We start from the raw sequence: 13,738 nt of genomic DNA on the forward strand, positions 1-13,738 counted from the left end.
TGGACGTTGTATATACCCTTTGCTATATATTAAATATTCGATTTATACATTTGTGTGGACTTGGTTTCATGGTGGGAAAGTGTTCATCATATCTATATCATGTACTGTGTGGCCAGTAGTTAAAGTACATAAAGCGGTAGTGGTTTAATGATACCATACTTATCAATACAGTCAGGGAATTGTACCCCTCAGTTACAGTACCCATTCTGCAATCCGTTAATAAAAATGTCAATCAATCAAATAACAACCGGTAACTTCCCTGTTAGATGGCATGCTTTGTAGCAACCTGCCTCTGCAAAAGGACACTGTCGCACGAAGCGATTTCACTGGATGTTCCGGACACAATGGAAGTATGGATATATTCGTAATGAATAAAAAAAAAAAAAAACTGTTAACTGGAATGTTAGTTGTTTACACAATGTTGGATTATGTAATTGGTTTGTCATGACCCATTGTCAAAACAATAATACATTGTGGGATTTATATGAAGTTTGTTGTTAGATGGCATGCTTTGAAGCACCGCACCTGCTTCTAGACACGGAGGCAACTTTTTTTTACCTACTTTTTCTGCGGATGGTTGTGAATAAATCTCCATTATGCTTCAATTACTGTGTTTATTGTATAGTAATAAGGTTGGATGAATTCGGCCATTGTATAAAAGACATTACATCACTTGAAGGCGTGTTATACAAATTAGATCATGCCTAGGGGGGTCCAACGACCCTCGGCTGCACCTCGGGCCTAACAACCACCCCTAGGCATAATCGAATTCGTATAACACACTCCTGCGCATGATGTAATGCTTAACTCATGCCCGAGAAGGAAAACCTGGGCGCCTAAATATTAAAGGCAACCAACTTGTGTCTAGCCACGCCCAACTTGCATCTAGCCACGCCCCCGCGCCTGGACCGGACTTCTTAGATCAGTGTACAGCCCAAGCCAGAGGGATTCCAATGATGTGCAATACCGGCCGCAAGGCGTTAGGCGGCGGTATTGGCCGTTTGCGATCTCAGAGCCATTCCCAATGATAACATCAAGCTGGATGGATGAATTATGAATGGATATAGGGAATAAAAGAAATAATGATGAAAATGGGTTTTCTCGAGTTTGGTGCTCAAGCGATGGCGAGTTAACCCAACTTATCCCGGGTCTGGCGCTGAATGTGTTAATTGAGATTTTGTTCACGATAAATACACAGAAAGGTACACCAAACACCATGCCAATGTTCATGCTTTATTTGTTTTAAACGAGACTATTTAGAAATGGGTCCATTGGTAATACATCGCGATTTCAAGAGGGGTGGACAGCACGGGAAACGGCAATGAGGTAAACACTACACCTCCATATTATGTATATATTATATACCAGAGCAGTTAGTTCAGCTCTATACCAGGGAAACCTCTTGATGAGACTATTATATTCAATGAAATATGTGAAAGAATTTGACACAAAGACACTGTTACAATGTTTTACATCTTTATTCATTAAGATTACAGATATATTTTTTAAATTATTGCTCATCTACCAGAATCACTTGCAATATTTAAATGTTTTTTTTTATTTTTATTTTATTATATCTTTTCTTAGACAACTTAAAACGTGTTGAGAATTTTGCCAGCTTTTGTAGAGGTTTTACAACAAATAAATACAGGAGTTGTTTCTGTGTCCGTTCCCAAACTTCAGACGGTGCTATATATATATCTGTATATATACATGATGCTGGTGTCACGCCCCCTCCCAGCCACGCCCCCCCAGCCACACTGGGCTCATGGAGCGGACGAAACTCATTCCTCCACGACTCTAGCTAGGATCCCGAGGCAGCTGAATCAAAGCAACCACATCCTACGATTAATCCTAAGAAAACGAACACGCGCACATACAGACAAGACGGATACACACAGACACACGCTCTTTCATGTACCTGCTGACACCCATTCAGACAACAAATTTAAGTTAAGACAATGGGCAGAACAAAATGAAAACACCAACAGGAACGCAGTGGTCATGAGCTGCTGTCGGAAGCGAGGGTTGGGGAGGTCAGGGGGCACAACAGAGGAGGTCAGGGGGCACAACAGAGCCTCAAACAGCGGCTCAGGAGTGGATCATCCGTAGTTCCATGACGGCCCAGAAGCACAGGAGGCGACACGTTTCTTCAACAGTTAGAATCCACTCGACACGCTACTAGGATGATCCGATTTAGGGTTAGGTGCAGAGCCAATAGCAGCTTGGGATACCGGCTATCAGATGGAATAACTTAATAATAATAATCACCCCCCCCCCACCTTCAGCAGATTGGCTAAAGATAAAGGACTGTGCCACTTATTGTACCATATTAATAACCCTTTCACTGCCGCACTACCAAACGGTTAACCCTCTCACTGCGACAACACACAGGTTAACCCTTTCACTGTCACACGACAGCAAGTTAAGCACACAGGTTAACCCTTTCACTACCACACTACAGAAGGTTAACCCTTTACTATCACACTACAGACGGTAAGGGTTAACCTTCTGTCGTGTGGCAGTGAAAGGGTTCACCAGAGACAGGCTGGACGCTGAAGCCCCAGGAAGAGAGACGAGCCTCGACGTGTGAGTGGAGCGGAGAAAGGGCTTCCTCTGGTGTGAACCGCCAGGCTCCTGCTCGCTCCAGAAGGGGACACTTCAAAGCACGTTGGCGTCCCGCGTGTCTCCGGGCACAAGACGGAACCACCTCACTAACAACGAGCTTAAAGGGGTAGGAAATAAAAAAAAAAAATACAATAACAAAATAAATGTTACCCCTTGCCCAGAGTGCGATCTAGTCATTCAGATAGTGTTGGCGTCTACTGAAGTACACCCGCCACACATTATTATAGGGGTGTACTTGGGTAAATAATAGTCCCTATATGAACCTGCTCACAACAAGGTCTGTGGATTCTCTCGAGTAGCCGGGTCATTATTTAAGTAAAGACACGTCGCTTTGAGCCACAAACAAGAGTCCCGTTCAGCTCCAGTGTGTCGTCTCTGTGGCAGATATCTCCAACACTGGGGAGAATCACAGCAAAACTATCCGGATAAATAGATAGATTTTGGGTTAACTACTGACCCTTTAATTTGAAAATATATATATATTAAAAAAAAAAAGGCCAACATTCCCTTTTATCATAAATGCATAGATCGTGAAAGCTGAGCAGTTGGTGAATTTGACATCTATGATCGAGTATCAATCGGTCAGTGCTTGTAGTTTGTACGTTGATAGTCCATCTGAACAGACCTGGACCCGAGTCCATCTGAACAGACCTGGACCCGAGTCCATCTGAACAGACCTGGACCCGAGTCCATCTGAACAGACCTGGACCCGAGTCCATCTGAACAGACCTGGACCCGAGTCCATCTGAACAGACCTGGACCCGAGTCCATCTGAAAAGACCTGGACCAGAATCCATCTGAACAGACCTGGACCCGAGTCCATCTGAACAGACCTGGACCTGAGTACATCTGAACAGACCTGGACCCGAGTCCATCTGAACAGACCTGGACCCGAGTCCATCTGAACAGACCTGGACCGAGTCCATCTGAACAGACCTGGACCCGAGTCCATCTGAACAGACCGAAAAACAGGGAACTACCTCGGTACCAGACTGGCACTAACTACCTCGGTACCAGACTGGCACTAACTACCTCGGTACCAGACTGGCACTAACTCACTGCACACTTGGTATCTCTTTCTGTAATCGCCTGTCACAGTATTCAAGATGCGGGTTTCACTTACATTTATTACACATTATAATAGAACATTTAAATTGCTTATCTTTATAATGACATATAAGTAGATTTTTTTTTCTTTTTCTTTTTTTTTCTCCTTAAAAAAGGTACATTAGATGGTGGACGAAAAAAGATAGAAAAATCTTAATTTCTATATAAATATCTAAATATATACCCCTTGTAATGATCTCACAGCCGGCCATGCTTCTAATATGGTATAGTAATGTTTGATAAAGGAAAAACAAGACGGATGGGGAAAACAAGTTATCTTTGAAAATACTTGTTACTTCAACACAGAGCTTCCTTAAGAAGCAATGAGATGGTTTTACTGCGATTCTGAGTGACGGGAGTGAAGGGGGATTCCTGTCCAATGAGAGACGAGGTCGCCGCCCTGTCACTGTCCAGTCATATTAACCCGTCCAATGAGAGCCGAGGTCACCGCCCTGTCACTGTCCAGTCATAGTAAGGCAACAAACTGCAGTTTGATTTGAGGGAACAGAATAGTAGCACAAAATACTTAAAAACAGACAAATTACATTAAATCTCAAACAAAAATGAATGATTAAATAAAAGACGAGATACGATTGGACCCTGAGACCCAGGCCCGCCCCCTTCTGCTATGCCCCGCCCCCTTCAGTATCACAGAAGATAAAACAGGAGAAAAGCTAAATAACTGAAGTAGAAAAGAAAAGACGAGAATCACAAAGGAAAGAGGAGAGAAGACACGTCCATCACTACGTCTTCATTCACACCATTTTGTGTTGCATTATTATTTTAAATCAAGTGTTTTGTCCTTTACAGTTTCTTTGTTTATTAACCCTTTCACTGCCGCACTACCAAAACGGTTAACCCTTTCACTGCGACAATTCACAGAAGGGCCAACCCTTTCACTGCCACACGACAGCCGGTTAACCCTTTCACTGCCACACGACAGAAGGTTAACCCTTTACTGTCATAGTGATAGTAAAGGGTTAACCTTCTGTCGTGTGGCAGTGAGAGGGTTAAATGAATGATAACAGGGAGAGAGGATGGAGAGGAACGCACAGGACAGACAACTTGACACAACGTGGAGAATCTAGAAGAGGAGACGACAATGAAGATGAAATGCTGTCGTCGTCATAGAAATTCAGCGACTGCCCTGACCTAAATAAAGCAAGTGTGTGACGTTTTCTGTCATTCCTTCCTCTTCTTCCTCCTCTTCCGACTCCTCCTCTTCTCCTTCGTGGAATATTGGTAATTCTTCACTTCCACCTGGAAGCTGGTTTAATACCTTTGAAAAGGAGTGAAAAGGAATAGAGTCAGAAGCGCTTTACAATTTGTTCCTCACATTTTACCCGTCCACTCACACCTTCACACACCGACGGCCGAGGCGACCATGCAAGGTGCCGACCTGCTCATCGGGAGCAATTTAGGGGCGACAGTGGCTCGAGAGGTAGAGCAGTCGTCTGGCAACCCAGAGGTTCGGGTTCGATTCCCGCTCCTCCCAGGCAGGCAGGCAGTGTGTCAAAGTGTCTTTGAGCAAGACACTTAACCCCTAATTGCTCCCGATGAGCAAATTGGCACCTTGCATGGTTGCCTTCGCCGTGATTGTGTGAGTGAATGGGTAAAATGTGAGGAACAAAAACATAAAAGTGCTATATAAATGCAGCCATATACCATTTATATTGTCCCACAGAGATTGTTTGCATAAAGTTGCGTGTAACTGGCCAAATTCCCTGCATGCTCAATCCCAGTATCCTGCACATTGGCTGCACATCCTCCACTGAAGATGAATGGAAGTGATTTACTTGCCTTCCACTATTGCCATCAGTAATGTTTGAACTCCTAGTTAGTTAGTAGACACTAGTTAGTAGATCCAGTAAACTGGCTACCTGTAGTAGTTTGGCTTGAAGGGGCCGTTCTTGTTCAGGCCCAGATACTTGGCCTGCTCGTCACTGAGCTCTGTGAGGTGGGCGTCGAACGTGGGGAGGTGCAGGCTGGCCACATACTCATCTAGAGACGGGAGAGGGGGGCACATGTGAAAGAGAGAACGTGTTTAAGGGGAGCGCCACCCAATTTAAGAATCCACAGTATTCTTAAAATCAGTATGTTCTTCCTGTGCCCCAGGACAGTTCAGTCAGTATGTTCTTCCTGTGCCCCGGGACAGTTCAGTCAGTATGTTCTTCCTGAGGACAGTTCAGTCAGTATGTTCTCCCTGTGCCCCAGGACAGTTCAGTCAGTATGTTCTTCCTGTGCCCCAGGACAGTTCAGTCAGTATGTTCTTCCTGAGGACAGTTCAGTCAGTATGTTCTTCCTGTGCCCCAGGACAGTTCAGTCAGTATGTTCTTCCTGTGCCCCAGGACAGTTCAGTCAGTATGTTCTTCCTGTGCCCCAGGACAGTTCAGTCATAATGTTCTTCCTGTGTCTCAGGACAGGTCAGTCAGTATGTTCTTCCTGTGCCCCAGGACAGTTCAGTCAGTATGTTCTTCCTGAGGACAGTTCAGTCAGTATGTTCTTCCTGTGTCTCAGGACAGTTCAGTCAGTATGTTCTTCCTGTGCCCCAGGACAGTTGTCAGTATGTTCTTCCTGAGGACAGTTCAGTCAGTATGTTCTTCCTCAGGACAGTTCAGTCAGTATGTTCTTCCTGAGGACAGTTCAGTCAGTATGTTCTTCCTGAGGACAGTTCAGTCAGTATGTTATTCCTGTGCCCCAGGACAGTTCAGTCAGTATGTTCTTCCTGTGCCCCAGGACAGTTGTCAGTATGTTCTTCCTGTACCCCAGGACAGTTGTCAGTATGTTCTTCCTGTGCCCCAGGACAGTTCAGTCAGTATGTTCTTCCTGAGGACAGTTCAGTCAGTATGTTCTTCCTGTGTCTCAGGACAGTTCAGTCAGTATGTTCTTCCTGAGGACAGTTCAGTCAGTATGTTCTTCCTGTGCTCCAGGACAGGTCAGTCAGTATGTTCTTCCTGTGTCTCAGGACAGTTCAGTCAGTATGTTCATCCTGTGCTCCAGGACAGTTCAGTCAGTATGTTCTTCCTGAGGACAGTTCAGTCAGTATGTTCTTCCTGAGGACAGTTCAGTCAGTATGTTCTTCCTGTGCTCCAGGACAGGTCAGTCAGTATGTTCTTCCTGTGTCTCAGGACAGTTCAGTCAGTATGTTCTTCCTGTGCCCCAGGACAGTTGTCAGTATGTTCTTCCTGAGGACAGTTCAGTCAGTATGTTCTTCCTGTGTCTCAGGACAGTTCAGTCAGTATGTTCTTCCTGAGGACAGTTCAGTCAGTATGTTCTTCCTGAGGACAGTTCAGTCAGTATGTTCTTCCTGTGTCTCAGGACAGTTCAGTCAGTATGTTCTTCCTGTGCCCCAGGACAGTTCAGCAGTATGTTTTTCCTGTTTACCTGAAAGTGCTTGAGTTTACAAAAGGTCCTTTGCACTATATATATATTATTCCTAAAATTGCTGCACTTTGTTAAAGATTGCATTGATCTGTTGGTCTGTGTTGTAGCTAATACAGGATTTTGCTGCTTAAACGCATGTATATTTATGGATTCACTCTTATACCAAAATCCATTTGAATTTAACAATGTCGCATAAAATATTGATATGCGATTAAAATGTGCTTAATTTCAATTAATTAACTATAAAGTCTGGAATGAATTCGATTAAAATTCGACAAAATTCAGAGCAATGTAATTGTAGATGATTGAGACAATAAAGGGACAGGACAGCAGGGGCTCGCCATACCGTGGCTGAACTTCTAGCCACATTCGACATGTCATTTGTGACAAAATCATCTCATTTGTGTGTCATTTGTGACGCGCGCTGATGTTTTGGTCCGTCCGCATATTGATCTCTCATTTTAGTACACCCCAGGACAGTTCAGTCAGTATGTTCTTCCTGTGCCCCAGGACAGTTCAGTCAGTATGTTCTTCCTGTGCCCCAGGACAGTTCAGTCAGTATGTTCTTCCTGTGCCCCAGGACAGTTCAGTCAGTATGTTCTTACTGTGCCCCAGGACAGTTCAGTCAGTATGTTCTTCCTGTGCCTCAGGACAGTTCAGTCAGTATGTTCTTCCTGAGGACAGTTCAGTCAGTATGTTCTTCCTGTGCCCCAGGACAGTTCAGTCAGTATGTTCTTCATGTGCCCCAGGACAGTTCAGTCAGTATGTTCTTCCTGTGCTCCAGGACAGTTCAGTCAGTATGTTCTTCCTGTGCCCCAGGACAGTTCAGTCAGTATGTTCTTCCTGAGGACAGTTCAGTCAGTATGTTCTTCCTGTGTCTCAGGACAGTTCAGTCAGTATGGTCTTCCTGAGGACAGTTCAGTCAGTATGTTCTTCCTGCGGACAGTTCAGTCAGTATGTTCTTCCTCAGGACAGTTCAGTCAGTATGTTCTTCCTGTGCTCCAGGACAGTTCAGTCAGTATGTTCTTCCTGTGCCCCAGGACAGTTCAGTCAGTATGTTCTTCCTGTGCCTCAGAACAGTTCAGTCAGTATGTTCTTCCTGTGCCCCAGGACAGTTCAGTCAGTATGTTCTTCCTGTGCCCCAGGACAGTTCAGTCAGTATGTTCTTCCTGTGCTCCAGGACCGTTCAGTCAATATGTTCTTCCTATGCCCCAGGACAGTTCAGTCAGTATGTTCTTCCTGTGCCCCAGGACAGTTCAGTCAGTATGTTCTTCCTGAGGACAGTTCAGTCAGTATGTTCTTCCTGTGTCTCAGGACAGTTCAGTCAGTATGTTCTTCCTGTGCCCCAGGACAGTTGTCAGTATGTTCTTCCTGAGGACAGTTCAGTCAGTATGTTCTTCCTCAGGACAGTTCAGTCAGTATGTTCTTCCTGTGCTCCAGGACCGTTCAGTCAATATGTTCTTCCTATGCCCCAGGACAGTTCAGTCAGTATGTTCTTCCTGTGCCCCAGGACAGTTCAGTCAGTATGTTCTTCCTGAGGACAGTTCAGTCAGTATGTTCTTCCTGTGTCTCAGGACAGTTCAGTCAGTATGTTCTTCCTGTGCCCCAGGACAGTTCAGTCAGTATGTTCTTCCTGAGGACAGTTCAGTCAGTATGTTCTTCCTGTGTCTCAGGACAGTTCAGTCAGTATGTTCTTCCTGTGCCCCAGGACAGTTGTCAGTATGTTCTTCCTGAGGACAGTTCAGTCAGTATGTTCTTCCTCAGGACAGTTCAGTCAGTATGTTCTTCCTGTGCTCCAGGACCGTTCAGTCAATATGTTCTTCCTATGCCCCAGGACAGTTCAGTCAGTATGTTCTTCCTGTGCCCCAGGACAGTTCAGTCAGTATGTTCTTCCTGAGGACAGTTCAGTCAGTATGTTCTTCCTGTGTCTCAGGACAGTTCAGTCAGTATGTTCTTCCTGTGCCCCAGGACAGTTGTCAGTATGTTCTTCCTGAGGACAGTTCAGTCAGTATGTTCTTCCTCAGGACAGTTCAGTCAGTATGTTCTTCCTGAGGACAGTTCAGTTAGTATGTTCTTCCTGTGCCCCAGGACAGTTCAGTCAGTATGTTCTTCCTGTGCCACAGGACAGTTCAGTCAGTATGTTCTTCCTGTGCCCCAGGACAGTTCAGTCAGTATGTTCTTCCTGTGCCCCAGGACAGTTCAGTCAGTATGTTCTTCCTGTTCCCCAGGACAGTTCAGTCAGTATGTTCTTCCTGTGCCCCAGGACAGTTCAGTCAGTATGTTCTTCCTGTGCCCCAGGACAGTTCAGTCAGTATGTTCTTCCTGTGCTCCAGGACAGTTCAGTCAATATGTTCTTCCTGTGTCTCAGGACAGTTCAGTCAGTATGTTCTTCCTGTGTCTCAGGACAGGTCAGTCAGTATGTTCTTCCTGTGTCCCAGGACAGTTCAGTCAGTATGTTCTTCCTGTGCCCCAGGACAGTTCAGTCAGTATGTTCTTCCTGTGCCCCAGGACAGTTCAGTCAGTATGTTCTTCCTGTGCCTCAGAACAGTTCAGTCAGTATGTTCTTCCTGAGGACAGTTCAGTCAGTATGTTCTTCCTGTGCCCCAGGACAGTTCAGTCAGTATGTTCTTCATGTGCCCCAGGACAGTTCAGTCAGTATGTTCTTCCTGTGCTCCAGGACAGTTCAGTCAGTATGTTCTTCCTGTGCCCCAGGACAGTTCAGTCAGTATGTTCTTCCTGTGTCTCAGGACAGTTCAGTCAGTATGGTCTTCCTGAGGACAGTTCAGTTAGTATGTTCTTCCTGTGCCCCAGGACAGTTCAGTCAGTATGTTCTTCCTGTGCCACAGGACAGTTCAGTCAGTATGTTCTTCCTGTGCCCGAGGACAGTTCAGTCAGTATGTTCTTCCTGTGCCCCAGGACAGTTCAGTCAGTATGTTCTTCCTGTTCCCCAGGACAGTTCAGTCAGTATGTTCTTCCTGTGCCCCAGGACAGTTCAGTCAGTATGTTCTTCCTGTGCCCCAGGACAGTTCAGTCAGTATGTTCTTCCTGTGCTCCAGGACAGTTCAGTCAATATGTTCTTCCTGTGTCTCAGGACAGTTCAGTCAGTATGTTCTTCCTGTGTCTCAGGACAGGTCAGTCAGTATGTTCTTCCTGTGTCCCAGGACAGTTCAGTCAGTATGTTCTTCCTGTGCCCCAGGACAGTTCAGTCAGTATGTTCTTCCTGTGCCCCAGGACAGTTCAGTCAGTATGTTCTTCCTGTGCCCCAGGACAGTTCAGTCAGTATGTTCTTCCTGAGGACAGTTCAGTCAGTATGTTCTTCCTGTGTCTCAGGACAGTTCAGTCAGTATGTTCTTCCTGAGGACAGTTCAGTCAGTATGTTCTTCCTGTGCCCCAGGACAGTTCAGTCAGTATGTTCTTCCTGTGCCCCAGGACAGTTCAGTCAGTATGTTCTTCCTGTGCCCCAGGACAGTTCAGTCAGTATGTTCTTCCTGAGGACAGTTCAGTCAGTATGTTCTTCCTGTGTCTCAGGACAGTTCAGTCAGTATGGTCTTCCTGAGGACAGTTCAGTCGGTATGTTCTTCCTGTGTCTCAGGACAGTTCAGTCAGTATGTTCTTCCTGTGTCTCAGGACAGTTCAGTCAGTATGTTCTTCCTGTGCCCCAGGACAGTTCAGTCAGTATGTTCTTCCTGTGTCTCAGGACAGTTCAGTCAGTATGTTCTTCCTGTGCCCCAGGACAGTTCAGTCAGTATGTTCTTCCTGTGCCCCAGGACAGTTCAGTCAGTATGTTCTTCCTGTGCCCCAGGACAGTTCAGTCAGTATGTTCTTCCTGTGCCCCAGGACAGTTCAGTCAGTATGTTCTTCCTGTTCCCCAGGACAGTTCAGTCAGTATGTTCTTCCTGTGCCCCAGGACAGTTCAGTCAGTATGTTCTTCCTGTGCCCCAGGACAGTTCAGTCAGTATGTTCTTCCTGTGCTCCAGGACAGTTCAGTCGGTATGTTCTTCCTGTGCCCCAGGACAGTTCAGTCAGTATGTTCTTCCTGTGCCCCAGGACAGTTCAGTCAGTATGTTCTTCCTGTTCCCCAGGAAAGTTCAGTCAGTAAGTTCTTCCTGAGGACAGTTCAGTCAGTATGTTCTTCCTGAGGACAGTTCAGTCAGTATGTTCTTCCTGTGCCCCAGGACAGTTCAGTCAGTATGTTCTTCCTGTTCCCCAGGACAGTTCAGTCAGTATGTTCTTCCTGTGCCCCAGGACAGTTCAGTCAGTATGTTCTTCCTGTGCCCCAGGACAGTTCAGTCAGTATGTTCTTCCTGTGCTCCAGGACAGTTCAGTCAATATGTTCTTCCTGTGTTCTGGACAGTTCAGTCAGTATGTTCTTCCTGTGTCTCAGGACAGGTCAGTCAGTATGTTCTTCCTGTGCCCCAGGACAGTTCAGTCAGTATGTTCTTCCTGTGCCCCAGGACAGTTCAGTCAGTATGTTCTTCCTGTGCCCCAGGACAGTTCAGTCAGTATGTTCTTCCTGAGGACAGTTCAGTCAGTATGTTCTTCCTGTGCCCCAGGACAGTTCAGTCAGTATGTTCTTCCTGTGCTCCAGGACAGTTCAGTCAGTATGTTCTTCCTGTGCCCCAGGACAGTTCAGTCAGTATGGTCTTCCTGAGGACAGTTCAGTCAGTATGTTATTCCTGTGTCTCAGGACAGTTCAGTCAGTATGTTCTTCCTGTGTCTCAGGACAGTTCAGTCAGTATGTTCTTCCTGTGCCCGAGGACAGTTCAGTCAGTATGTTCTTCCTGTGCCCCAGGACAGTTCAGTCAGTATGTTCTTCCTGTGCCCCAGGACAGTTCAGTCAGTATGTTCTTCCTGTGCCCCAGGACAGTTCAGTCAGTATGTTCTTCCTGTGCCCCAGGACAGTTCAGTCAGTATGTTCTTCCTGTGCCCCAGGACAGTTCAGTCAGTATGTTCTTCCTGTGCTCCAGGACAGTTCAGTCAATATGTTCTTCCTGTGTTCAGGACAGTTCAGTCAGTATGTTCTTCCTGTGTCTCAGGACAGGTCAGTCAGTATGTTCTTCCTGTGTCCCAGGACAGTTCAGTCAGTATGTTCTTCCTGTGTCTCAGGACAGTTCAGTCAGTATGGTCTTCCTGAGGACAGTTCAGTCGGTATGTTCTTCCTGTGTCTCAGGACAGTTCAGTCAGTATGTTCTTCCTGTGTCTCAGGACAGTTCAGTCAGTATGTTCTTCCTGTGCCCGAGGACAGTTCAGTCAGTATGTTCTTCCTGTGCCCCAGGACAGTTCAGTCAGTATGTTCTTCCTGTGCCCCAGGACAGTTCAGTCAGTATGTTCTTCCTGTGCCCCAGGACAGTTCAGTCAGTATGTTCTTCCTGTGCCCCAGGACAGTTCAGTCAGTATGTTCTTCCTGTGCCCCAGGACAGTTCAGTCAGTATGTTCTTCCTGTGCTCCAGGACAGTTCAGTCAATATGTTCTTCCTGTGTTCAGGACAGTTCAGTCAGTATGTTCTTCCTGTGTCTCAGGACAGGTCAGTCAGTATGTTCTTCCTGTGTCCCAGGACAGTTCAGTCAGTATGTTCTTCCTGTGTCTCAGGACAGTTCAGTCAGTATGTTCTTCCTGTGCCCCAGGACAGTTCAGTCAGTATGTTCTTCCTGTGCCCCAGGACAGTTCAGTCAGTATGTTCTTCCTGTGCCCCAGGACAGTTCAGTCAGTATGTTCTTCCTGTGCCCCAGGACAGTTCAGTCAGTATGTTCTTCCTGTGCCCCAGGACAGTTCAGTCAGTATGTTCTTCCTGTTCCCCAGGACAGTTCAGTCAGTATGTTCTTCCTGTGCCCCAGGACAGTTCAGTCAGTATGTTCTTCCTGTGCCCCAGGACAGTTCAGTCAGTATGTTCTTCCTGTGCTCCAGGACAGTTCAGTCGGTATGTTCTTCCTGTGCCCCAGGACAGTTCAGTCAGTATGTTCTTCCTGTGCCCCAGGACAGTTCAGTCAGTATGTTCTTCCTGTTCCCCAGGACAGTTCAGTCAGTATGTTCTTCCTGTGCCCCAGGACAGTTCAGTCAGTATGTTCTTCCTGAGGACAGTTCAGTCAGTATGTTCTTCCTGAGGACAGTTCAGTCAGTATGTTCTTCCTGTGCCCCAGGACAGTTCAGTCAGTATGTTCTTCCTGTGCTCCAGGACAGTTCAGTCAGTATGTTCTTCCTGTGTCTCAGGACAGGTCAGTCAGTATGTTCTTCCTGTGCCCCAGGACAGTTCAGTCAGTATGTTCTTCCTGTGCCCCAGGACAGTTCAGTCAGTATGTTCTTCCTGTGCCCCAGGACAGTTCAGTCAGTATGTTCTTCCTGTTCCCCAGGACAGTTCAGTCAGTATGTTCTTCCTGTGCCCCAGGACAGTTCAGTCAGTATGTTCTTCCTGTGCCCCAGGACAGTTCAGTCAGTATGTTCTTCCTGTGCTCCAGGACAGTTCAGTCAATATGTTCTTCCTGTGTTCAGGACAGTTCAGTCAGTATGTTCTTCCTGTGTCTCAGGACAGGTCAGTCAGTATGTTCTTCCTGTGCCCCAGGACAGTTCAGTCAGTATGTTCTTCCTGTGTCTCAGGACAGTTCAGTCAGTATGGTCTTCCTGA

At 46.3% G+C, this 13,738-nt stretch overlaps 1 protein-coding gene across 3 annotated transcripts in view; it reads right to left on the reverse strand.

Moving 5' to 3' along the window:
• Window positions 1-1,472: 1,472 nt before the first annotated feature.
• LOC311242692 (putative adenosylhomocysteinase 3) overlaps window positions 1,473-13,738 on the reverse strand; it is a gene marked incomplete at its 3' end in the record, with an annotated part of 150,191 nt that continues 137,925 nt past the window's right edge. For 2 of the 3 annotated variants that reach the window (XM_084331694.1, XM_084331696.1), the window contains 2 exons: window positions 5,616-5,736; window positions 1,473-5,014 (listed from right to left, as the gene is read on the reverse strand). In XM_084331694.1, coding sequence (XP_084187820.1) covers window positions 5,008-5,014; window positions 5,616-5,736 — 128 coding nt within the window. Of the gene's footprint in view, window positions 5,015-5,611; window positions 5,737-13,738 lie in introns of those variants that run through there. The other variant, XM_084331695.1, reaches the window with a different exon arrangement.

The sequence above is a fragment of the Notolepis coatsorum genome, assembly GCF_963971535.1.
Source record: "Notolepis coatsorum genome assembly, chromosome: 1".
NCBI lineage: Eukaryota > Metazoa > Chordata > Actinopteri > Aulopiformes > Paralepididae > Notolepis > Notolepis coatsorum.